The following is a 23,112-nucleotide window of genomic DNA, read 5'->3' as shown; positions in this document are numbered from 1 at the left end:
TTTGAGTGCCCAGAGCCTCCTTCCTGGGGCCCAAATCCTCATGTTCAGGGTCCCAACGTGCCTTTTATCACCCACGGCCTCTGACCAGGGCCCACAGTTTCAGTTTTAGGTGGAGCTCGTTGCCTGGCAACAACAGCCCAGAAGTCTATGGGGAGTCAGGGGACCCAGGACAGCCAATGGCATTTGAGGAGGCGGGGCAAGTCATGTGGTTGATATGTAACCAGCCAATCAGGCTTTGAGGCCTGCAGGTAAGGTGGTGAGAGCTGAACAAACTGGGCAGCATTTGGGCGGGCCATGCTGGCTGCACCAATCACAGCTGGCAGGAGTGCAGCACATGGATGATTGACAAGTAGTCTGACCCATCACTTGGTAGGGGGGGAAACGAGAAATCCCAGCCGGCCAATCACAGGAAACATTACCTCAGGGCAGGGCGGGCACTGTGGGGGGAGTGACCCCTAAGGCAGCCAATCAGATCCAGGATCACCTCAGGGGAGGAGACTGACAGCCCTCCCGCCCAATGGCAGCGCAGCCCAAGCTGAGGAGGCGGCGGCTCTGCGGGCGGCCGGGCTAATCTTTGCCGTGGCACCCGTGGAGCTGCCCCAAGGCTGAGGAGCCCCTGGCCCAGCCCTGGGGCCCTTTTTCCTGCAACTGGGGCCCCGGGGATGTTGTTGCTGCATCTGGCTCAGGTGTGCGTGGGCTGCTCTGGCCTTGTTCTCCTGGGCGGGGGGAAATGGTACCGAAAAGTCGGCAAAAAGGTTCTTTAACACAGTTTGGAAAGTGGTAAAAGCAGCACTTTTGTTACAGCGCGCCAGACACTCGCAAGATTGCTCCTCTAATCGAGCGTGTGTGTGATTCTCACTTCTTGGTATTTCTTACATACACCTATTGCATATTCGTTTCTATGGCTTGGTTGATGCATCAAACATGAATTATTTCCATAACCCCGCCCTAACTTTGCTGAAGTCCATCCTTGGTACTCGAGAGTCTTCATCAGGGTCTCTGGTGTCCCCGGTTTCTCCCCAGCTGGTGTCCCCTCCATGTCGGATCTTGACCTGGTTTCTTGATTGTGCATTTTTTCCCTCTTGCTGTCTCTCTGTCCTTTTATTTCTTTTCTGTCTTTCTGTTCTAATCCTGGTCCCATCTTTTCTCACTGTATCCCCCTGTCCAGCTGCTGCCCCTTCTTTCCTCTCTCTCTTGCTCTGTTTTTCCTCTCTCCATCTCTCTGTCCCACTGCCCACCACAGTTGTTTATTCCTTCAGTGCTGTCCTGCCCCCTGTTCCTTTGCCCTTTCTCTGTCACTCCATCCCAGTCCCGGTGTATTTTTAATTTGTTTTTTCATCTCAGTCCTGAACCATTACTACTTTTTTTCTTCTTCCATCCCTTTGTCCTGCTCCCTGCCCATCTTTGTCTCTCCTTCCCTTTGTTCTGCTGCCCATCTCATTTTCCCTTCCTGCTCCAGCTCTCTGTCCTGCTCCCTGCCCCTCTCATTCCCTCTCTGTTTCTCTGCCCTTCTCCCTGTCTGTCCCCCGCTCTGTTTTGCTGTCCTGCTCCCTCTGTAGTTTTTCCACTCTCTCTGTCACTCTCTCCTGCTCCCTGTCACTTTCATTTCTCACTCCATCTCTGTCCTGCAGCCCAAAGCTGCTTTTTGGTCTCCATCTCTGCCCTGCTGCCCAGCCCAGGCTATTTTACCTCTATCTGTGCCCTGCTGCCTGTCTCTCATTTTTGTCTTTCCCTTTGTGCTGCCTCCCCGACTCTTTTTTCTCTGTCTGTGTTCCCCTGTCCTGCTCCCTGTCTTTGTGTTTCTCTGACAATCCTTGTCCTGCTCCCTTTCCTTCTTCCTTTCTCTCCCTGTCCCATGTCCCTCTTTATCTCTTTTTTCTCTTCTATCTTTCTCTCTGTTACTGCTGATGGTTTCTCCGTGTATATCCTGTTCCCTGTCCCTTTTATCCTCTCATTGTCCCTCTGTCCTGCTGCCTGTCCCCATCTTTTCTGCCTTTATTCTTGCCTCACTGCCTGTCCCATTGCTTCTGGCAATAGACCCCTGTCCAGCTGGCTCTGCCTTTTATTTTTTGTCTCTTCCTCTTTGCTGCTTCTCAGCCCTCCTTTCCTCTTCCTCCAGCTCACTGTGGGTTTTCTCCCTTTGTCAGTCTCTTCATCCCCATCTGACCTTCCCTTTATTTCTCAGTCCCTTTGTTCTGCTCTCTCTCCTTCCTTTTCTCCATGTGTACATCCCCCTCCCTGTCCCTGTTTTTCTCTACCCAACTTTCCTTCTTCTCCTTCCCATCCCCTTGTCCCTCTGTCCTGCTCCTCCACCCTCCTCTTTCTTCCTCCCTGTCTCATTGTGGCTCCTCGTCCCTATTTCTCTTGATCTCTCCATCTCTCCAGCGTTTTCCCTGTGTGTTTCTTTCTCTCTGGGCTCCTCTATCTTCTCTCTTGTCTGATTTGTCTCTTTCTAGTCCTCTGTCCTTCTCCCCAGCAGCTTCAACTGAATGACCAGGTGTCGCTGTGCTCTGGTATTTGCTGAGCACTGTCTTGGGGAAGATCTGTGTCTGTAGGGCTGGGGATCATTTAGGAGCTGGTCTCCTCCTGCAGACGGCAGAGCCGGTGTAGTTGTGGCAGAGGTTGTTCTCAGCTGCTGCTCTGTGCAGCTTGGGGAAAGAGCCGGCTGGGGGCCTTCTTTTGAAGGAAGGTTTCTTGTTCTGTGCTCACTGCTCCTCCGGACCCTGCACAGGAGCCGTGTTGGGGTCTGCAGGGACAGGTGGGACCTGCTGTGATTCCTTGTGAATGTGAACTGAACTTGTCCTGATGTCCTCCAATGAAACCAGACTGACTGTGGATGTTTTTCTTACCAGCTCCAGTGTCAACCTGTGTGCTCAGCGCTAAACAACAAGAGACCCTGTGCTGTATTCCAGATGTCAGTGGCTGCAAATCAGCTGAGAACATCATTGCCTTAGGTAACGGGGCAGGTGGTCTGTGATCAGGGGTGTGGACTTGCATGGCGGTGCTTTCATGAATGCTTTCTGGTCTTGCCACTTCAAAGCCCTTCTGTTTCCTGGAAATTTTAAGATGGCATTTCTTATTCTGAAGTTCAGACTGGAGTTGGACTTAATGTTGAGTGGCTGATATAATGGGTTCTATAAAATAAGAACAAGAATCTTGCTTTTTTGTGGGTTTTTTTTTTTTCTCACACCATCTGAACTTTAGTAAGCAAGAGGAAGAGTGGTTGACAGAGTCTGTTTTCTGAGAGTAACATGTTCCTGTAACTTTCCAGTCTTTCTATGGTGAAGGATTTCTGCCCTTGCAGAGAGGACTGCAAAACCCGCTCCTGTCAGGTTGGACTTTACCTCCAAACGTGGCGCAGCCTCTTCCATTGTGACATCACCCACTGCCGTTGATGTCACAAAGCAGCATCAGCACTGAGGTCGGCACAGCAGGGTATAAAACCAGGGGTCTCCCTGCGCCTTTGTCACTCTCGATCTTGAGGGAACAAAGATCGCAGAGTTTTTGGCTCGCTGCTGAGCAAGGAAGATGCTTGTTACCTGCACCTCAGCAGGTACCAAGAGACAGACAGCGAAGGTTCAAAGTCTGAACGGGTAGGTTTGAAAATTCCTCCTCCCCTTTGCCCAGGTCTGTTTTCCACCTCATCAGCTGGGGTGGGTGGAGGGTGGACAGGAGTGGAACATGAGGGCAGCCTGAGAGCTCGGTCTGGAGCTGGTGGAAGGCAGCAGCCGCCTTTCAGTGTCTTCATGACCACAGGGGCAAGGCCCAGAAAGCCTTGATCTCTGCAGAATGAGGGACAGGTCTATTTTGGATCGCATGGAGGGAGTCCCAAGCAGTGTCCTCGATACAGTCTGCCGTAGGGGCACAGGCTGAACCTTCTCTTGAGAGGGTGGAGAACAGGATCAGCACAAGTTGCGATCGGATTGTGAGCAGGAGAAACAGGTGTTCGTTCTGTCCCTTCCATTTCCAAAGAATCCATCTCCAGCCCTACAGACGGGAAGTGTGGCCACAGCTCTTGTTGGAATTCCTGCTTGTAGTCCGGAGTCAATCTTGAGCCCTTTGTCCCTAATGAAACAATCGCTGCCATGACAAATCCCCCACTGGTGCAGCTGGTGACAACCCCAGCAGTGAATCGAGCTGGTGCAGGACCAAGCCAACGCACACACCAGGAACGCCAGGCTCAAGGGCTGCAGTCCCTGCTGCTGCTCTCCAGTCTGCTGCTGATCTGCACGAGAACCACCAGCTTCACCAGCCTTTTCCTCCTTGCTGCTCTGTAGGATGATGAAGGCTCTGAAAACAACAACCCTGGTGCTGATTCTCGGACTGTTCTCTTTCGGTGAGTCTCTGCAAGAGCTCCGACCTGTGGATGGTGCTTTAGGAGGTACTCAGGGCTTCATCCTGCCCTGGTCCACTTCCTGCGCTGTGACCACAGCAGCTGAGCTAAGAGCAGAAAGTCCCTGACAGAGCTGTGCCAGTCCCTGCTCCAGCAAGACAGGTGTGGGGGTGAGGAAGGGGTGACTTGCCTTCCCCAGGAGGGCTAAGCCAGTTCTCTTCAGCCGAGGGAGAATCTGTGGCTGAGCTCTCCTGCCCCAGGGGGCTGAGAATCTTCTGTAGGACAAGGAGCACAGTCCAGGGCAGGGAACGTCCATCTCTTGCAGAGCCCGTACACCATGATAGCCGCTGTCAAAGCAACAGGCTGGTGCTGCTGGAACAAGTGCTGTCATGGCCACACTTCTTTTTCCTGTTGCTCCACACTTCGTTATGGGGAAGAGAGAGCGTGATGGGAATGATGGCTGTCTGAGTCGTACCTTCCTCTGCGTCCAGATCTCAGGTCCTCCTCAAGGGAGGACTGGAAAGAAAGAATGGTCTCAGAGGTCCAGAGTTAAGCTGGTCCTATCTCACACCCAGAAGGCTTTTCTGTCCGTGCTGCCTGGCCTGGGGCCTCTCCACAGGAAAAGCCCCTTCCCACAGCTTCTGCATTCAGAGCAATTGAATGAGCAGACCCCCTTTCTGATACCCATATATCACAGTAGAGCAAACTAGGGAGGCTTCCAGGCAATTTGGGCATCCCTTCCATATGAGATTTGCCTTGTCCCCACTCACCTTGGCTGGCCTTGCATGGGGAGCTGCTCGCCCCGTTCCTTTTCCTTCCAAATGACGCACTCCTTTCCCTTCCTTCCCAGGCTGTTCAGGAGATCATCAGTCAAGCTCTGGAGAAGCTGGAAGAGATCCAGGTCCCGAGGCCTGATTACGCCCTGAGATCAGCAGGTGCCGTGACATTGTAAAAACAAACCAGTTCCAAAGTGATTCCTGTCCAGATTGATAAATGGGCATTAGAATGTGCCCACGAGTAAGAGAGAACGGGTGAGAAGTCAAGGGTCACCTTGTGCCCTAAAAGTGCTCCCACTGACAGAGCCTGTAACGGGCCAGACCCCGTAACGGGCCAGACCCCATGGGAAGAACTGAAAGGCTGGTTCACAGTCTTGCCTATTTCCATGGCCAAATAGGACAGTTTAATGACTCCCTGCTATGTGTTCCAGAGGGGTCATGGCAGTAAGACAGAGGGGAACCCACCGTAGGACATGGATGACAACTGAGAAGCCTTTTCCAAGTCAACAGTGTAATATTCCTCCTGACACTGCCTGATGATTGTGCTCATGTTTTAAATTCCAGGGGCTGCCGTCATTCGTTCCAAGTCTTCTCCATCCCTCCGGACTGCCAAAGCGAAGGTGTTCTTGTATTCCCTGCCCGTGATGGATTACGTGAGGTCCCCTGAGCTTATTCTGGAGGTAGGAGCACCAAGAAGCAGTAAAAGGAAGGTCAGGAGAATGAAGCACACACGCTGCTCAGAGTTGCCTTTCCCCCCATCTTTGCTCCTTGAAACTTCCTTTCCTGCCTCCTTCTCGCATGGACCTGCTCTCCTCCTGTGTCTCCCTGCTGAGTGTCTCCCTCCTCCCTCTCCCAGAGTGCCCCAGGTTCTCCACGGGAACTTCTAGCAGGCCAGGCTGCTCCTGCAGTCTGTGTCTGCCCAGTCACTGTGCAAAGTGTCAGCACTGCAAGGAAGAAGAAGGGCAGAGATGCCTGCAGAGGTCTGGGATGTGCTCTTAGTGAGCACCAGCAGTTGCTGAGAGCCTGCACTGCTGGAGGGCCCCACGTTGGGCTCTGAAGCCGTCCTGGCCCTGCTCCTGAGCTGCCTGCACAATCTGAAGAGCTGGCTGGTGCCAGGGGAAGGAGGTGGCGGTGGATGAGAGGCAGCGAGGGCTTCCCCTGACAGGAAAGGTTCATCCAGGGGGGCCTGTGGCTGCCACCTGCTCTGGGCAGGGGCCTTTCAGCCACACCATCCCCTGCTTGTTCTTGGTGAGGGCTCTGGACCGGGAGAGGCTGCTGAGCTTCTACAAGTAGCACACCGAGCTCCCAGCCATCGAAGGGCTTCTCTCCTGAAATGGCCCTGTGATACGTGAATTCTCACAACTGCTTCTCTGTTCCGAACCCACAGGGTACGACTGAAGGCACTGGCTGTGGTTCAGAGCAGAACTGATAGGCCATATGAATTCTTAATCCTCTGATGCTCATGGCAGGTGTGAGATCCAGGGCAACCTTCTCCATGTGAATGTAGTTTCTTCTTCTCCTTTCAGCCAGAAAACCATCCTGGAAAGTGCTGGCCCTTCCCAGGAAGCCAGGGACATGTGTTCATCAAGCTGTCTGTGCCAGTCATTCCCACAGCAGTCACCATGGACCATGTCTCAGGGACAGCGTTCCATGGAGAAAGTATCTCTGGAGCTCCAAAGGACTTTGCTGTCTATGTAAGTGATTTCTCTGGAGTGGGGGGCAGGGGCTTGCACAGCATTTCCAAGCAGGGGATGAAGATGGGTCATAGATTCTGGTGGCCTGAAGCTTCCTCGTGTCTCTCAGAAGAAACAGGCTCCTTGGTGTTGCTTCCTTCCCATTGCATTCCTCTTTTATTCAATGTACCCCTCAAAAACAAAAGCTTCTAGGGCAAGATGCTAGTCCAGGAGCCACAGGGAAAAGGAGCTGGCAGAGTGCATGGTCCTAGACCTTCTTGGCTTCCAATCCCAGTGGCATTTGTGATCCTCAGGTTACCTTCCACTCACTGGGAGCATCTACTCCTTTTCTGACTGGCAGCCTGGACTCGTTGAGTAGGCAAGTGTGGCGTGCTGCCCACCTGCAGCTTCTCGTCTTTTCCTTACGCTCATTGTCCTTGGACTACGTAGATGAAATAACACCGTACTTCACCATCTGAAGTTCAGTCTTGCCATGGTGATACCAGACACTATTGTTTTATCCACCCTTGACTTTCTGTAGGGCTTCAAGGAAGAACACGAGGAGCAGGGAATATTCCTGGGACAGTTCACCTTCCTGGCAGCGCTGAACCCAAGTCAGACCTTCCAGCTGAAGGTATGGGGACAAAGAGGGAGGAGAACTGTAGGAGAGGAGGAGAAATGCGGCTGGATGGGGAGAGGCTTCCCTGCCAAAGAGCTACAGGCAGCCCTGTCCTTGAGCGTGTGCCACGCTGGCCTTTCTTCTGCTTTAACTTCCTGGTGGCGTATACCTGGACTGCCGGTCTTCTCTTTCGTTTTGGGTTTAAACTTCAGTGCTTAGAAGTGCCACATTTGAAAGCGGAATCAGCTTGACTGTCTGGACCCCAAGTGGACAGCAGCAACCACATCCGGTAGGATGCACGACTGCTGGTCTGCCAGTTAAAGACCAGAAATACTGGGCTTCCTGAGGATTCTGTTGGTACTGGCAGTGAGTCGTGACAGGGAGGCCATTCTGTTTCTGTGGCTTTCTAGAGAAGACAACGAGACATTATACTAACACCAGCACTGGGTCTTGTGACTGTGGAAGCCTGTGCCCCAAAGCAGGCGAGAACTTCCCAGTGTATTTGCTGAGGCATCTGGTCGCTGCTTCTTCCTTTGCTGTTCTCATGGCCCAATGAGGTAGAGCAGGATAGAACGTCTTGACCAGGACAGATCAAAAGCCCTGGCAGGGCAGCAGGAAGGAAGCTGTTGAACAAAGCCATCGCTGCGGCACTACTCTGTCAGTGCTCACGTGCCAGAGAGGAAAAGGCGACTCATTTCTTCTTGTCATTTCAGAACGAGCTCCCTGGGGTCGTGAATTACATCAGGCTGCAAGTGCTGAGCAACTGGGGCCACCCGGACCACACCTGCCTGTATCGGTTCCAGGTGCATGGTGATCCGCCCAAAGACGGGGGAGAGGTGCCAGTTTCAGTTGTCAATAAATTCCATTAATTTTCACCGAGTCGAGTTCTGGTCTGCTTTGCCTGTAATGCTGACTGGTCCTCCCTGAGCTAACTGGAGCTCCCTGTCCTTCTCTAAACCCACCAGCTTATGGGAGACTTTGGGAGAACATGGCAAGATTTTCCTTCTTAAGAAAGACAGGAAAACTCACTCACAAACCTGCAGAAAGCCTGACATCCACACACTTGCTGCCTACACAGGAACATCAGCAAGGCCCTGCCTGTACACCAAAGATTAAATTAATGGACAGTTTTCCCGTCCAGGAAGCAACTAAGGATTGACTGAGTGGAACCATCTGCTGCTACCTGTTTTCACAAGAGGCAGATGCTGCTTCAGCTTCCATCTTTCAATCTGTTGCCCATGAGAAAATGGAAGTGTGGTTTTATGTAAGAAGAAAACCTTAACCGGAAAGTTGGTTCATCGACTTATTTGCCTCTCTGGGCACATATTGAGTTCATAGCCCAGGAAATGTTACAGAGTGATTAGCAAAGCAATCCCAGGACACTTAAGAGATCCCATAACTACACAAGTCTGTCTTTCCTTTTCAGCCCGAGTTCCCCAAGCACCAAGGCAGGAGCAGGCATGGCAATCGTGCGCTCGGGTTGCACCAGGGAGGAGAGAGCAGGAGCAGCGCTTGGCCGCTAGGGCTGGTAACAGCAATTTGTGCTTTGAGCTGGGGTTTAGTCCATATGCAAGCCCAGCACAGATCCAGATACCAAACTGAGGGTGTCAGTTCATCCCCGTTGCCACACACATGGCACCTTCTTCCATCTCCTCCTCCCGATGAGCTGTTTTCCAGCCCCTTCCACCTCAGCCCAGCTCAGACACCTGCACTCTGGTGCAGGGCTGACTGGGGCTGGTGACCCTCGGGGCAGCAGCAGGAACCGCTCTGACCCTGGTTGTGGGGCTGTCCCTGGGCTGAGCCCTCGGGCCCAGGTCTGGTGAACTGGGCCATGGTGGGGCCCAGGGGTGGTGAGGCCAACAGGTCCCCCGTCTGTCCGCGCTGGGAGACACTTGCTCCTGCAGCACCCCTGGTACTGATCCTGAACCTGGTCCATCTTCATCCAGAAGTACACTTTAGTTTGGTTTTTTTAAATAAAACTGAAAATAATTCAGGTAGAGGTACAGCCTGTTTAGATGTCTGAGTAGTTTGGGGACAGAGGCCAGTTGGGGGCTAGGGCCCTCGGGGGTGGGGGATCTTTCTGCCACGTGTCCTTGGCCTGGCACTCACAGATGGGAAGGGACTTTCCAAAATCCTGCTGGGAGGAGCCAGATGTAGCCACCCCTGGCACGGCCTCAGGGTCTGCTGCCAACCTGCCCCCAAATCATCTCTTCCCATTAACCAGGAGTCACTACGGATGTTGCTGTTCTCCTTCGGGCAGTGTGGTGCTCACCAGGCACAGCCAGAGCTGTTCCTGTGCCAGGAGGAGACTTCACACAGAGCCTTGGCTGATGGTGACAGTTCCCACCAGCCGTCCAGCTCTGGAAGCTCCAGATGCCACAGAGGGGACACGGACTGGTTGTCACTTCTCTTGCAGGAGCAGTGCAAGGAACGTTTAACGAAAGGATGCAGTTTTCAGAAAACTGAGGACCTGGCACCTGACCCCAGCCGGGGGGAGGGCTGAGAGTCATCAGACTGTCAATCCTTAGTGTAAAACAAAGTCTCCTTGAAATAATCCCGGAACGCAAATTGATTACTGTATTTAAAAAGTTAAGCTAGGGGGAACGGTAACATAAGAGCCAGGAATCCCTATTTTAAATAAATCAGTAAGGGGAGGGGTTTATTAAAACTAGATGACTGAGACAGTCTGTGAACCTTCCAGTATCACACGATCCAATACGTCCTCACCAACCACCGCTCCCCTTCCCACCCTTTGATGTCACACACACACAGTTGTCCTCAGTCCATGGGCCGCCCTGTGAAACATCCATAAAATGTCACAACTCCCCGTTGAGCTCATGGAGTCCGAGGCTTTGGGCTCCGTCTCTTCCGTGGCCACTCCGGACAGCACAGGTGTCTGTTCCGTGGGGTCACGGGCACCAAACCCAGCTCGGGTGGGAACCAAGAGGGTCCCCTCGTGTTCAGGGCCCAAAGCGCCATCTGTAGCACCTGCCCGTCCTTTTGAGTGCCCAGAGCCTCCTTCTTGGGGCCCAGATCCTCATGTTCAGGGTCCCAGCGTGCCTTTTATCACCCATGGCCTTTGTTTATGGCCCACGGTTTCAGTTTCAGGTGGAGCTCGTTGCCTGGCAACAACCAACCAGAAGTCTATGGGAAGCCAGTGGACCCAGGACAGCCAATCACACTTGAGCAGGCAGGGCAAGTCATATGATTGACATGTAACCAGCCAATCAAGCTTTGAGGCCTGCTAGAAAGGTGGCGAGAGCTGAACCAACTGGGCAGCGTTCAGGGGTGGGCTGTGCTGGCTGCACCAATCACGGCTGGCAGGCGTGCAGCAACGGATGATTGACAAGCGGCCTGACCAATCATTTGATGGGAGGAACCAGGGGAAATCCCAGACGGCCAATCAGAGTAAACAGCGCCTCACGGAAGGGCGGGTACTATGGGGAGGACCGATCCTTCAGGCAGCCAATCAGAGCCCATCACCTCAGGGGAGGGTGGGCCCCAAACCAGGCAGACTCATGGCCCAGGCAGCCAATCAGCTGCAGGATCAGCTCAGGGGAGGAGACTGACAGCCCTCCCGACCAGTGGTGGTGAAGACCAAGATCAGAATCATAAAATCATGGAATGTCCTGAGCCTGAAGGACCCACAGGATCACGGAGCCCAACTCCTGTCCCTGCACTGCACACCCCACAGGTCACCCCGTGTGTCTGAGGACGGTGTCCAGTCTCTTCTTGAACACTGTCAGGTTGGGCCGTGACACCTCCCTGGGGAGCCTGTTCAGTGTCCAGCACCTCTGGGTGAAGAACCTTTTCCTCATGTCCAGCTGACCCTCCCTGGCACATCTTCTGCCATTCCCTGGGTTCTGTCACAGTCACAGAGAGAAGAGCTCAGCCCTGCCCCTCCTGCTCCCCTGCTGAAGCTGCAGCCCCATGAGCTCTGCCCTCAGCCTCCTCTGCTCCAGCTGAACAAACCCAGGGACTTCAGCTGCTCCTCATCTGCCTTCCCCTCCAAACCCTTCCCCAACTTTGTAGCCTCTTCTGGACACTCTCCGGCAGCTTTATCTCCTTTTTCTCCTGTGTCCCCAGCCCTGCACACAGTGAATGCTCCAGGTGAGGCCGCCCCAGCGCAGAGCAGAGCGGGACAATCCCCTCCCTGCCCGGTTGGCCCTGCTGTGCTGGATGCACCAGGACAGGGGGCCCTCTTGGCTCCAGGGACTCTGGTGGCTCATGTTCAACCTGCCATTGACCAGAACCCCCAGATCCCTCTCTGCAGAGCTGCTCTCCAGCATCTCGTCCTCTAGTCTGTCTGTACAGCCAGGGTTGCCATGTCCCAGGTGCAGAATCACGCGTTCTTCTGCTTCTCTGTAGGGTGACCCAAAGAAGGAACAGCTTGTGCCGTGTCTCCTGGGGGCTGTTTGGGGGCCCTTGTAAACCAGCCCTGCACCTCATGTGAATTATTCCTGTGGTCAGGGAGAACCTGAGAGCTGTCCCTAAACTGAAAATATGAAGGGGAAGGAAGGATAGCGTCGTTCAGGCTGGGTGAGACCTCGGGAGGTGTCCTGACCAACCTCCTGCTCAAAGCAGGGTCAGACCAGATTACTCAGGGCTGTATCCAAACACATATATGGGTACTTTCTGGGGTAGAGTGGATGTGCACTCCTGGGAAACAGCTTCCAGGGCTTGACTGTCCTCAGGATTGGGAAGTTTCTCCCTTTCTATAGCACCTTTCCAAGCCCAACCATCCAGATTGTTTCTTACCCATCTACTTACACACTGACACAGATCATAATAGCCTACCTTGGACACAAGAATATTGTGGGGGATGATGCTGAATGCCTTGCTGTCTTCCAGGTAACAGACCACCACTGCTATCCCCATGTCCTGCAATCCTGTCCTTTCCTCACAGAAAGCAAAGAGGATGGACAGGCACAACCTGCCCTGGGTAAACCCCGTCACCTTCTCTTCCAGACACCCAGAAATGGGGTCCTGTGGACATGTTCAGGGGCACAGCCCTTAGTTCCCCTGCTCACCCATTGGCCATTTTTGAAAAGCGCACAGAATGTGTGAAACCTGCCAGTGGTCAGGGAGTCCCCCCAGTCTCCATGAGCTTTCCAAGAAGGTGGAGAGTGGCCTCACTGTGACATGGTCCTGCTGTCTCAGCTCCTGGGATGCTGCCCCTCCTGTCCCATAGACTGGAAAAGATTGTGTTGGTTCCAGTGACACCTGACTCGATCCCCATCCACTGCTGGTTGTTCTCCTCCAGATTCCTGTCTCAAGTCACAGAGGCCAGAGAGAACTTGCTGAAGATGGAGGAAGAGACACAGAGAAGTTCTTTCTGTTTTTAATTTCATCAAGGGCCAAACGGTGTCTTTGTTTCTCCTTTAACTGTTCCTGCAGTAGTAACAGCTCATTATGGGGCCCTTGAATTGCCTTACAGGTCTAGACTGAGTTTTGATCTGGCCTGTTGCTGTGCTTGGAGGCTGCTGTGCTTGAAGACCAGATGAACTAACTTCTGCCACCCTGCCTTGGCAGTTTATTCCATCCGTGTCACAGCTCTGTCTGCAACACTGACAGCTCCAGCTCACCCAGTCAGGTCCCTGGCTGAGGACATTGCCTCACATCTGGGCTGAACCACCCCAGCTGTGGCACCAGCCCAGCTCCGACCTGCCCCAAGGAAACCAGGTGCCAAATGTCCAAGACCCCATGTGTGCAAAGGCTTTGCCTCAGAGCACAGACATGACATGGCCAAAGATTGCTGAATGTCTCTCTAGCCCTAGGAGTATAAAACCAGAATAAAATGGCTAAATGCCTTCAACTGAAGATATTCCTCCCCAGCTTGGAAAAATTGGATCCTTTGCTATAACTTTCGTGTGTCCTCTCTTGGGACAAGAAAAAATGGTTCTCATGCCCAAATTCTTTTCTAATATGAAAAATGCTACTGCAGGAAAGAAGTGTCTCTGTAGAGGTGAGAGAAGAAACATCGCTGATTACTTCACACTGTTTCATGGGACATTCCCCCGGAGATCCAGGAACACCACAAGGGAACCAGGAGGAGACAGAGAAAGGGACATCATGGGCTGCTCCTGTGCTGCTGAGCTGGGCTGGGCTCCTGGGACAGAGGGAGCTCATGGCAAGCGGCAGCGCTGCAGAGAGACAGCTCTGCCCAGGAGCAGCTCCTCTGCAAAGCGCAGCAGGGCTGAGGGCTCTGCCTGCAGCACCGAGGGGAGAGGAGCCAGGCAGAGAGAGGGGAAATGCAGTCTGAGGTGTTGAGACAGCTGAGAGCTCACTGGAGGTGAAATCTTAACAGTCCTTAACACAGTAAGTCTCTGAGTGAAGGGTGGTGCTGATATGGATCCTGCAGTTATCTCCCAGAGCTGGCACATCCCATGGCTGGTGTGGAGGAGAAGGATCTGCACCTCAGCAGGGATTCTCTGCATGGACCGGGCACAACAGCTGCCTTCTCCCAGCTGCAGGGTGTGAAGCCGGGTGTGCACCCAGGGGTGCCCAGGGCTGTCCTGCAGAGCAGGGTCCCTGCACCCCAGGGCCGTGCCAGGGCAGGGACTCTGCTGCGTGCCAGGGTCAGCGCTCAGCCTGCCCGAGGAGATCCCAACAACACTGAAGGAGAAGCTGTGGGGGGAAGGAGCGACCCCCGACAGGGCAGGGTCTTTCTGCTGTTGAGAGGGAGCTGCGTGGGTCAGGTCAGCTCACAGCTCCAGCTCACCCCCAGGACATTTGCAGAGGTTCCTTCTGAAGGACACTGAGGAAGTATTTATCTGATAGGGATGATTTTAAGTTTTGAGTTTTTTCCACTCTTGGTTGGCTGGGTGGGCAGTGGGACATGGGAATTTATTTCTCTGCCCTGGAGAAGGTGCTAAGACCCCAGTTCACGTTAGGACTTGTCGGAGCTGCTCCTGAGCCCCTGCACACACAAAGCTGCCCCTGGGCAGTGCCTGGTGCCAGGAGGTGTGAGCAGGACAGAGCTGAGCATGGGGGACGGGCCCTGAGACACTGACAGGGAGCAGACCCAGGGACAGAGAAACAGCTCCCAGCAGGGACACGTCCATGCAGCAGAGACATGGGCAGGGGTTGGGAGCTGCAACCAGAAATCACAGAATCACAGAATCACAGAATGTTAGGGATTGGAAGGGACCTCGAAAGATCATCTAGTCCAATCCCCCTGCCAGGGCAGGAACACCTAGGTGAGGTTACACAGGAAGGCGTCCAGGCGGGTTTTGAATGTCTCCAGAGAAGGAGAATCCACAACCTCCCTGGGAAGCCTGTTCCAGTGTTCCGTCACCCAAATGCTGGGGAGAGGATTCAGGAACCCCCCTGCCATCCCCTGTAGTGCAGACACATTTCCCAGTGCAACCCCCTGGTCTCCTCCCCTCCCCAGCAGAACCTCTGCCCCAAAGCCATGTGGTCCAGGTAACGAGTCTCCACCTCAGCAGCTGGACCTCCAGGTGAAGGGTTTCTGGAACGTGGTACACAAAAAAGGTGTTAAAAGTACTTGATCTACAGTGTCATCATGTGAGTGGCAGCAGCACCGCCGGGTAAGGAGAAGGTTTCACATCATGCCAATCTGCCTTTCTGTCCTTGCTTTATTTTTCAGGAGCACTGCAGTGTTCTTCCCTATTTCTCCACCTGTCCCTGGTGCTCTGACTCTCTGGACTTGGGGTGGGAATGTGGGTCCGTTTCAGTTCTGACACCAACCCAGGGGGTCTTACCCCGGAGGTGTGTTCATGGAAACTAGGTGCCCAAGCTGCATTTTAAGCTGTGATGACCCGTGTTTGTCATTTGGTAGGAAAGGAGAATTAGCAGACACATGCCTCCTTCAAGTATGAGGTTTTCCATGAGAAATGGCATGGTTATTTTGCTCAGAGAAGTCTCCCCTAACTTGTCACTGTCTTTTCCTCCTATGACAGGTCCTCATGTTCACAGGCAGAGCAAATGTCCAACAGCAGCTCCATCACCCAGTTCCTCCTCCTGGCGTTCACAGACACACGGGAGCTGCAGCTCTTGCACTTCTGGCTCTTCCTGGGCATCTACCTGGCTGCCCTCCTGGGCAACGGCCTCATCATCACCACCATAGCCTGTGACCAGCAGCTCCACACCCCCATGTACTTCTTCCTGCTCAACCTCGCCCTCCTCGACCTGGGCTCCATCTCCATCACTGTCCCCAAATCCATGGCCAATTCCCTCTGGGATACCAGGGTCATTTCCTATGCAGGATGTGCTGCCCAGGTCTTCTTTGTAGGTTTCTTATTTGGTGGAGAGTATTCCCTCCTCACCATCATGTCCTACGACCGCTACGTTGCCATCTGCAAACCGCTGCACTACGGGACCCTCCTGGGCAGCAGAGCTTGTGTCCACATGGCAGCAGCTGCCTGGGCCACTGGGTTTCTCAATGCTCTGCTGCACACGGCCAATACATTTTCACTGCCACTGTGCAAGGGCAATGCCCTGGACCAGTTCTTCTGTGAAATCCCCCAGATTCTCAAGCTCTCCTGCTCAGATGCCTACCTCAGGGAACTTGGGCTTCTTGTGGTTGGTCTCTTAGTAATATTTGGGTGTTTTATTTTCTTTCTTTTCTCGTATGTGCAGATCTTCAGGGCCGTGCTGAGGATCCCCTCTGAGCAGGGACGGCACAAAGCCTTTTCCACGTGTCTCCCTCACCTGGCCGTGGTCTCCCTGTTTGTCAGCACTGCCATGTTTTCCTACCTGAAGCCCCCCTCCATCTCCTCCCCATCCCTGGACCTGGTGGTCTCTGTTCTGTACTCAGTGGTGCCTCAAGCAGTGAACCCCCTCATCTACAGCATGAGGAACCAGGACCTCAAGGATGCCCTGTGGAAACTCATATCTTAGTGTTTTCTGAAGCAATAAACTGTCCATCTGCTTCTACATAGCAGTTTTAATGTAACTACTTAGAGGCCCAGCCTCTCATCTGTACTTTCTGTGGTTGCTGGCTTTTTTTTAATTGTGATAACATTGTCATTCCCTTTCTATATCACTGTCTCCTTTTCTATTATAACCACTGGCTGTGTAAATGAGGAGCCATGATCTGTGTGCTCTGGCAGCCTGGTCACCGTCCTGCTGTGTGTCAGTCCTGTGAGCGCAGGCAGGGACAGGCAATGGGCACTGCTGTGACAGAGCTGGCCTCAGAACAGCCTTTCCAGAAAGAAAGGTGATCTCCTATGGGCAGGCCCTGAAGGTTTAGGTCTTCTTCCAAAGCTTCTCTCAAGAACATGCCCAAGAAAATGGCCACAGATGAAACACCAGTGTACAGCTGCGCAGTGTGTGTGTACAGGGCTGGGCACACAGCAGTGTCCTCTCACAGCCAGGCCTCCTGCCAGAGACCTGCAGGACCAGCAGAGCAGGGGCTGGGCTGTGCCCCTGTGCACTGGACACCCCGCAGAAGCTGCCCCAGGGCATCGTCATGGTCTGGCCCCTCACACCATTTCCAGCCCTGGCGTCTCTCCCCAGCTCACAGAGGTTGCTCTTCCCTAAACGGATGGACACCGAATGAATAGGTCAGAAGTCCATGTTTGCATTGTACAGATGAGATGTGAGCACACACATCATGTACATGAGGTGAGATGAAACTGACTGAGGACAAACACCATCAGCTATTCCTGGGAGTTCCAGGAAGGCCTGTGGGACAGACAGTGTCTCGAGGTCACTTCATGTTGGGAGTAACAGCTCATGGGAAACCACCCACTGGGATCTTCTTCCTTGGACTGAGGTCCCTGTGTCCATTCCTCATGACGTGGGACATCTCAGATGAGTGCAGAGCAGGGTGACACACCACAGGGCTGAGGTGCCTCCCATCCCTTTGGAGTGGCAGCAGGAGGCCAGAGACCCACTGTGACTCCTGCTTCTGTGAGTAAAAGGGACACATTCTGTCTCTGAACATCCCTGGGTGCATAAGGAGTCCTGAGACCAGCTCAGACACGGATGCCTGATAGAATCCTGGCATTTCTGTGTGTGACTCCAGGAACAAACCTCAGTGGCCCAGTGAGATTCATCTCAGCTCCCTTGTACAGGCTCATTGCAAGTGCTCCTGTCTGCTACATCACCCTTACTCATGATTCTGGATTGTGCTTTCAAAAGTGACAGCAGAAACAGAGGAGTTCTGAGGTCCTTGGGAAAGGAAGATGTCAAACCCATCTTCAAGAAGGGCAGGAAGGAGAATTTGGAGAATTACAGGCTGGTCAGCCTACCTCCGTCCCTGGGAAGGGAATAGGCCGCATCTTCCTGCACCAATCTGCAGGCACCTGAAGGGCAAGGAAGGGATTTCTGAACCAAAATGAGCAGAAAAAAAAATGAGTCCCAAGAAATGCTCTGAACCCATTCCAGAGCTTTAGACCCCCGGGAAAGAGCTCAGTGACAGTGCAGCCCATGCAGTTGCATCTGTGTCCCTCACCGAGCAGCACAACCAGTGTGGAGTCACCGCATGGTCCTGCAGCCAACCTGCTCTGTAGAGCATCAGTGCCAGGTTGGGGCCCTGTGGGGAGCACAGGGAAGGGGCCAGGAGCACCAGACCAGATCAGAGGAGGGATGGGGGGAGATCAGACAGGAGCTGACCTGGGCTGGAAATTGCCTTGGAGAGAAAAATGCTGGTGTTCAGCTGCCCCAAGATAATACCCAGAGTTCAGGGTGCAGGGCCAGAAGTCCTTGCTGTCCTGGTGCTTCACCAGGCCTGGGAAGTAGCTGGAGAAGTATTGGTGTCCCCCACTTGCCATCTCTTAGTGCATCATCCCTCGTGAAGGGTGGCATGGAAAGCAAGTCTGGGACCCTGTGTCAGGACTTGCACTGAACAAAGGATTCACCCACAAGCCACATCATTTTGCTCTGGTACTTCAGTTCTGGTGCTCATCACATGTCCTTAAGACAAACTTATGCACCCCTCTTGTCAACCTTACCCCAAAGGTCACCCCTAGACAAGGCTCCTGAGCTGGGGCCGAGCTGGAGAACTGGGGTCCAGCTGTGACCAGAGGAAGGACAAGGCCTGTCCTGGGCCCTCTAAAGGGCCGGCAGCCTCTGACCTCCACCAGAAAAGGCAGCATGCAGGAAACTGTAGACCATCCCCATGCCCACTGGAGGCCCTTGGGAAGAGTTCCTCTCTCCAGCTATCCAGCCCAGCTTGTTGCTGCGTGAACAACCAGGAGAAACTGCCCCAGGACCCTTATTCCAGACCCCATCTCCTCCACCCCATACAGGCAGTGCTCTCCCCCTTGTCACTGCAATGGTTCCAGGGACCCAAGGGACACCTGTGGGGAGGAGATGTTGGGTAGGGATACGGTGTCCTTCAGTGCTCCTCATGGTACCTCCTGCTGGGCTTTGTGCCGCTGGTCACAACCCTCTGAGCCTGGCTGTTCAGTCAGTTCTCAGTGGCGCTAAACAGGAATATGCCCATGAGCACATTGGGCTGCACTGGGAGGAGCGCGGCCACCCAGCCAAGGGCAGTTATTGTCCATCTTGACTCCGCACTGGTGTGGTCACATCTGGAGCGGGGTGTCCCAGTGGGAGGTTCCCCATTCTGGAGGAACGGGGAGGAGACGTTGTGTGGCCACAGACAGTCTGGGTCATGTGTGGAGATGTTGAGAGACCCAAACTTCTTTAGCCTGGTGAAGTGGAGGCTGAGGAAACATGCTGTTTTTACTGAAATTGAGTTAATTTTCTTCATGCATTTTGAATCTCTCTCCTTCATAGCTACTACAGTCTTTTGTTTAGATTTACTATGAGAATAATGAGATAACGCTGTTTCCTCCCTGGCATAGAGTTAATTTTTTCTTTTAGCAGCTTTACAGTGTTTGCCATTTTGTATGAAAGGAATGTCAGAACTCACTGATATCTTGACTGTTGTCAGGGAAACCAAGGACTTCTTTCGCCATCCAGCTGCAGATGCAACTTGGCAGGAGGGGACACAGACAGGACAGCACCTGGGTTGACATGCAGGCTGATCAATGAAATATTCCCTGTGATTAGCGGCATGCTCAGTCTAAAGCTGGAGCTGGCTTTTAGGGTTTGTTACATCCATTACTTTGGGTTTTCCAGCTGGTTTGGTTAGTTCCATTCAGAAGTTTCATTCTGTCATGAGTTCGATGTCAGTTCGGCCTTTTGCCGTTCTGCCATTTTGCAGTTGGCCTTTGGGTCTTTCTGCCTGTTGCCCTTTTGTTCTCTCTTGCTGGGATCAGCTGTTCAGCAGCACAGGTGGGGACACACTGGGGTGAGAACAAGCTGGGGAAGCGCATGGGGTGTCTGCAGATGTCCCTGACAGTGCGGCCTAGAGGAGACACATGGTTGTCATGGCCATGGCACCCCATTGCCTCCTTGCACCCCCCAGGGAGTCTCACACCGTTGTCCTGCACTGGGCATCATCCCCACATCCCCAGGAAGAGCCCTGAGACACACGTGAGGGACAGGATCTCCCTTCCCAGGGGCAGGGGGTCAAGGCTTGGCCATTCTCCTTCATCAAACAAATCAAGGGTTTTCTCAGCATCAGAGCTGCTGCACTTTGCCTTTGCCTGATGCAATCACTGCCTCCAATTATCTGCTCTAACGAGTCCCTGGGGAGGCTTTGTCAGTAACAGCCCTCAGTGGGGCCCATTAATGCTTCAAGGTACTTTGGGCTTTGCTTCTGACTTGGACTTCTTGAGGAGATTCTTCAGTCTGTCCTTGGTATCTGAGGTTCATGGACTCAGCACCAAATACGCCATGGGGCTCATTAAAACACAGAAAGCCCTAACGAATGATGTTTCTTTCTGTAATTTTCTTCCAATCTTCAAGACTTGTAGAACTAACTGGAGAGGTTTCAATGGGACACTTACTGATGAAGATTTCAAAGATTTCATAAAGGAGGGTTTTTCTTTCAAGGGTATTTTCTGTCATTTTTCAGTGTGTAGAAGAAGTGACAGCAGCATTCTGCAATGGACATTGATCCAGAGGGTCTCCTGAAGCCATCTGGACAGGCAGGAGAACAGTCCCTTGAGGTTGGACATTGTATGGACAACCTTGCTCCTCACCCCCCACTCCCTGTCTGCCAGTTCCCTCATTGGCCACCAGAGACTTGCATCACTTTTCCTCACATCAGACTTCTCCACTGAGCTCTGCAGGTGGATGCTGCAGCTCCTGTACACCAGCTCCCACCTGCTCTCCTGTGTAAACACTACACAATTTCATAAACACTAAACCACTTTCCTCAACTGTGTGTGTAAGCTGGATCTAATGAGGTCCACCATCCACAAGGGATATCCACACAAGAACTGTTTTAGACAGAGAGATAGGAAAGGATATATATAAACACAATTAACACATTAACTACCATGTTAATTAGACTTCTGAAGAATGAGGCAAGTTTGTAACTCCCTGAAGCTCTGAAGCAGAAACCAGAGAGTTGAGAGGCAACTGAGTGACCAAAGAGCAAGTGGAGGAGGAAACCTGAGAGCACTGGGAAGGGCAAACGTCCAGACAGTCTGCTGGAAAGTTGTCCTTTGACATGGACATTTAATCAGGAGAGGTGGAAACTCCTGAATGATGATAGAAGTACAGGGGAAGACCAATATTTGTTTTTGTACTCTTAGTACACTTCCTGGTAATTCACTTTTTAGCATTTTTTTGTGTTTCTGGTGGGGGTTTTTTTGTTTGTTTTGGATTTTTGTGTTAATATGTTAAAAAAGAAACAAACAAACAAACCCAGAAACAAACAAACAAACCAACCAAACAAAAAACAAAAAAACTCCACAAACCAAACCAAACCAAAAGACAACAACCACAACAACAAAGTGCACCCTTCCAGGCAGACATCAGTCATCAGTTGTCTCACCATAAACAGCCAGTGCCATTTGAGGGGCCCCAGTGCACCTGAGGTGCTGGCCTGGGATTGGCATCTATCACAGAGGACCTGGGGGAGACCAGAGCACCTTACAATGCTGGGGGAGCCTGGGCAGGGGTTCCTGGGGCATCTACACTGCCACCAGGTGTTTGTGTCCCTGGAGCTGAAGACATTTGTGTCCTAAATCCATTCCCAGTTCTGGAGAACTCTTTCCTTTCAAACAAAAGAAATCCCCCCACAAAGACTTAAAAAAAAAAAAAAAGAAAAAAAGAAAAATAAAGAGAAGTATTTTGACACCTTCCTTTGCTTTGGATCTTTGTCTTCATTTCTTCTTATTTTAATTTTCATTGACATTAACTGACATCTGATGGGCCTGCAGGCATTAAGCCAAGATCATTTTGTGTCTTGCATAGCGCCCCATGCCTTCTAAACCTTCCCTGCCCAGGACTCCTCACACTTTGCCCAGAGTATCACACTGAGGTGTTGACTGGTTCACTGGTTGAGATGTTGGTTTAGATGGTCACCTACAGCACAGCTGGATTCATGGCCCATAATCGTCTGCTCTGCTCCAGTTAGAAACAGAGCCCAACATCACAATGGGATCGTAAGAGAACTGAGGTTAAAGGGACCTCAGGAGTCTGCAGTCCAACCTGTCAGAAACTGGGTCACACCAAGTTGTTCAACCTTGATTCAATCAGAGATTGAAAACCTGCAAAGACAGAGCCTGTGCAGCCTCTCTGGGTGACCTGAGGCAGCACTTGGCTGAGCTCAAGGGGAAAAAGGGGAGAGCCCCTGGCAATCACTGGCACACCTGATCAATTGCTAGAAAGTGCACACAAAGCAGCCTGCTTGCAAATGATACATGAAAGAAAATTGATTCTCGAATGTGAATCCTCAATGATGCTGCCAGTGAATCCAGACATGATGACTCCCTTGATAAGGGGACATCCAGAGACACTTAAACCTTCAAAGGACAATCGCATTGATGAGCCCAGTAGAAAGACTGGAAGGTTTGATCAGCAGCCAGGGTACCAGAAGTGGGAGCCAGAGGGATGGAGCTGACACTACCATTGATTCACTGTTCACCCCTGCCCCGACTTCTCCCACCAACCAAATACTAAAAAGGTGTGGATGTGGGGGGAAGCAGCACAAGAATTGATACATTATAATAGGAAATATGGCCCTGTAAAAATCCTAGAAGAAAGGTCGAGAGGAATCCGTCATGTTGAAGTCAAGAATCTGCCCCTTTCTACCAGTACTGCTGCTGCTGCCGGTGCTCCAAGAAAGAAGCATCCGCATATTAGAAGAGGAAAGGGGGAACAACCTAAGAACCAACAACAATGGTGGGTTTTGCGAATTAAAAAGGGAGTTCCCGGAGATATAATGGAGGGCTTACTTACCCCTTGATAAACTGAGTAAACTGGTATCAAGGTGGCATAATGCAAAAGAACATTCACAGAGCATGAAGTCCTACCCGTTACACCTTCAGCTCCCTTCTCCACCAAGGATGAAACTCTCCCAGAAACAGGAAAACGAGAACCTGCATTCCCTCCATTCCGCACTCATACCTGAGGACAGGACGTGACAGGCTGTGGATATTACAACATAGTCCAGAAGCTTCTCAGCTTCTCTGGGCACCTTCTTTGCTGAGGACCCTGTCAATTGACTGAGGGTCCCACCCCTCCTGCCCCACTAGATGGTGGAGGTGAAGTCACCCTGCCCGGGGCAGGGGAGGATGTGACTGTCAGCACCTTGGTACCACCCTGGTGTGTACCTGGGGACAGGCACAGTGGGGCACAAAAGGTGCGAAGGAGCCATCGACTGCCCTATTGAAGGGTCTGGATCTCAGGGGGATGTGCAACTGCCACAGTGGGGCGTTG

General features: G+C 52.5%; 1 protein-coding gene across 1 annotated transcript; it reads left to right on the top strand.

Annotated features, from left to right (window-relative positions):
* Positions 1-15,693: 15,693 nt before the first annotated feature.
* LOC136000292 (olfactory receptor 14J1-like) lies at positions 15,694-16,924 on the top strand. Its single transcript, XM_065654072.1, has 2 exons — positions 15,694-16,191; positions 16,814-16,924. Exons 1-2 carry the CDS (start codon positions 15,694-15,696, stop codon positions 16,922-16,924), a joined length of 609 nt encoding a protein of 202 aa, XP_065510144.1.
* Positions 16,925-23,112: the final 6,188 nt, after the last annotated feature.

Source organism: Caloenas nicobarica, chromosome 32, assembly GCF_036013445.1.
Source record: "Caloenas nicobarica isolate bCalNic1 chromosome 32, bCalNic1.hap1, whole genome shotgun sequence".
Classification (NCBI taxonomy): Eukaryota; Metazoa; Chordata; class Aves; order Columbiformes; family Columbidae; genus Caloenas; species Caloenas nicobarica.
Note: the sequence above shows the minus strand (reverse complement) of the source record. Positions and strands in the feature narration are given on the sequence as shown.

Coding starts and splice junctions, on each gene's coding strand:
- LOC136000292 (XM_065654072.1), top strand. CDS start 15,694: ATGTCCTACGACCGCTACGTTGCCATCTGCAAACCGCTGCACTACGGG. Junction 16,192..16,813: donor TGTACTCAGTGGTGCCTCAA/GCAGTGAACCCC, acceptor GACACCCCGCAG/AAGCTGCCCCAGGGCATCGT.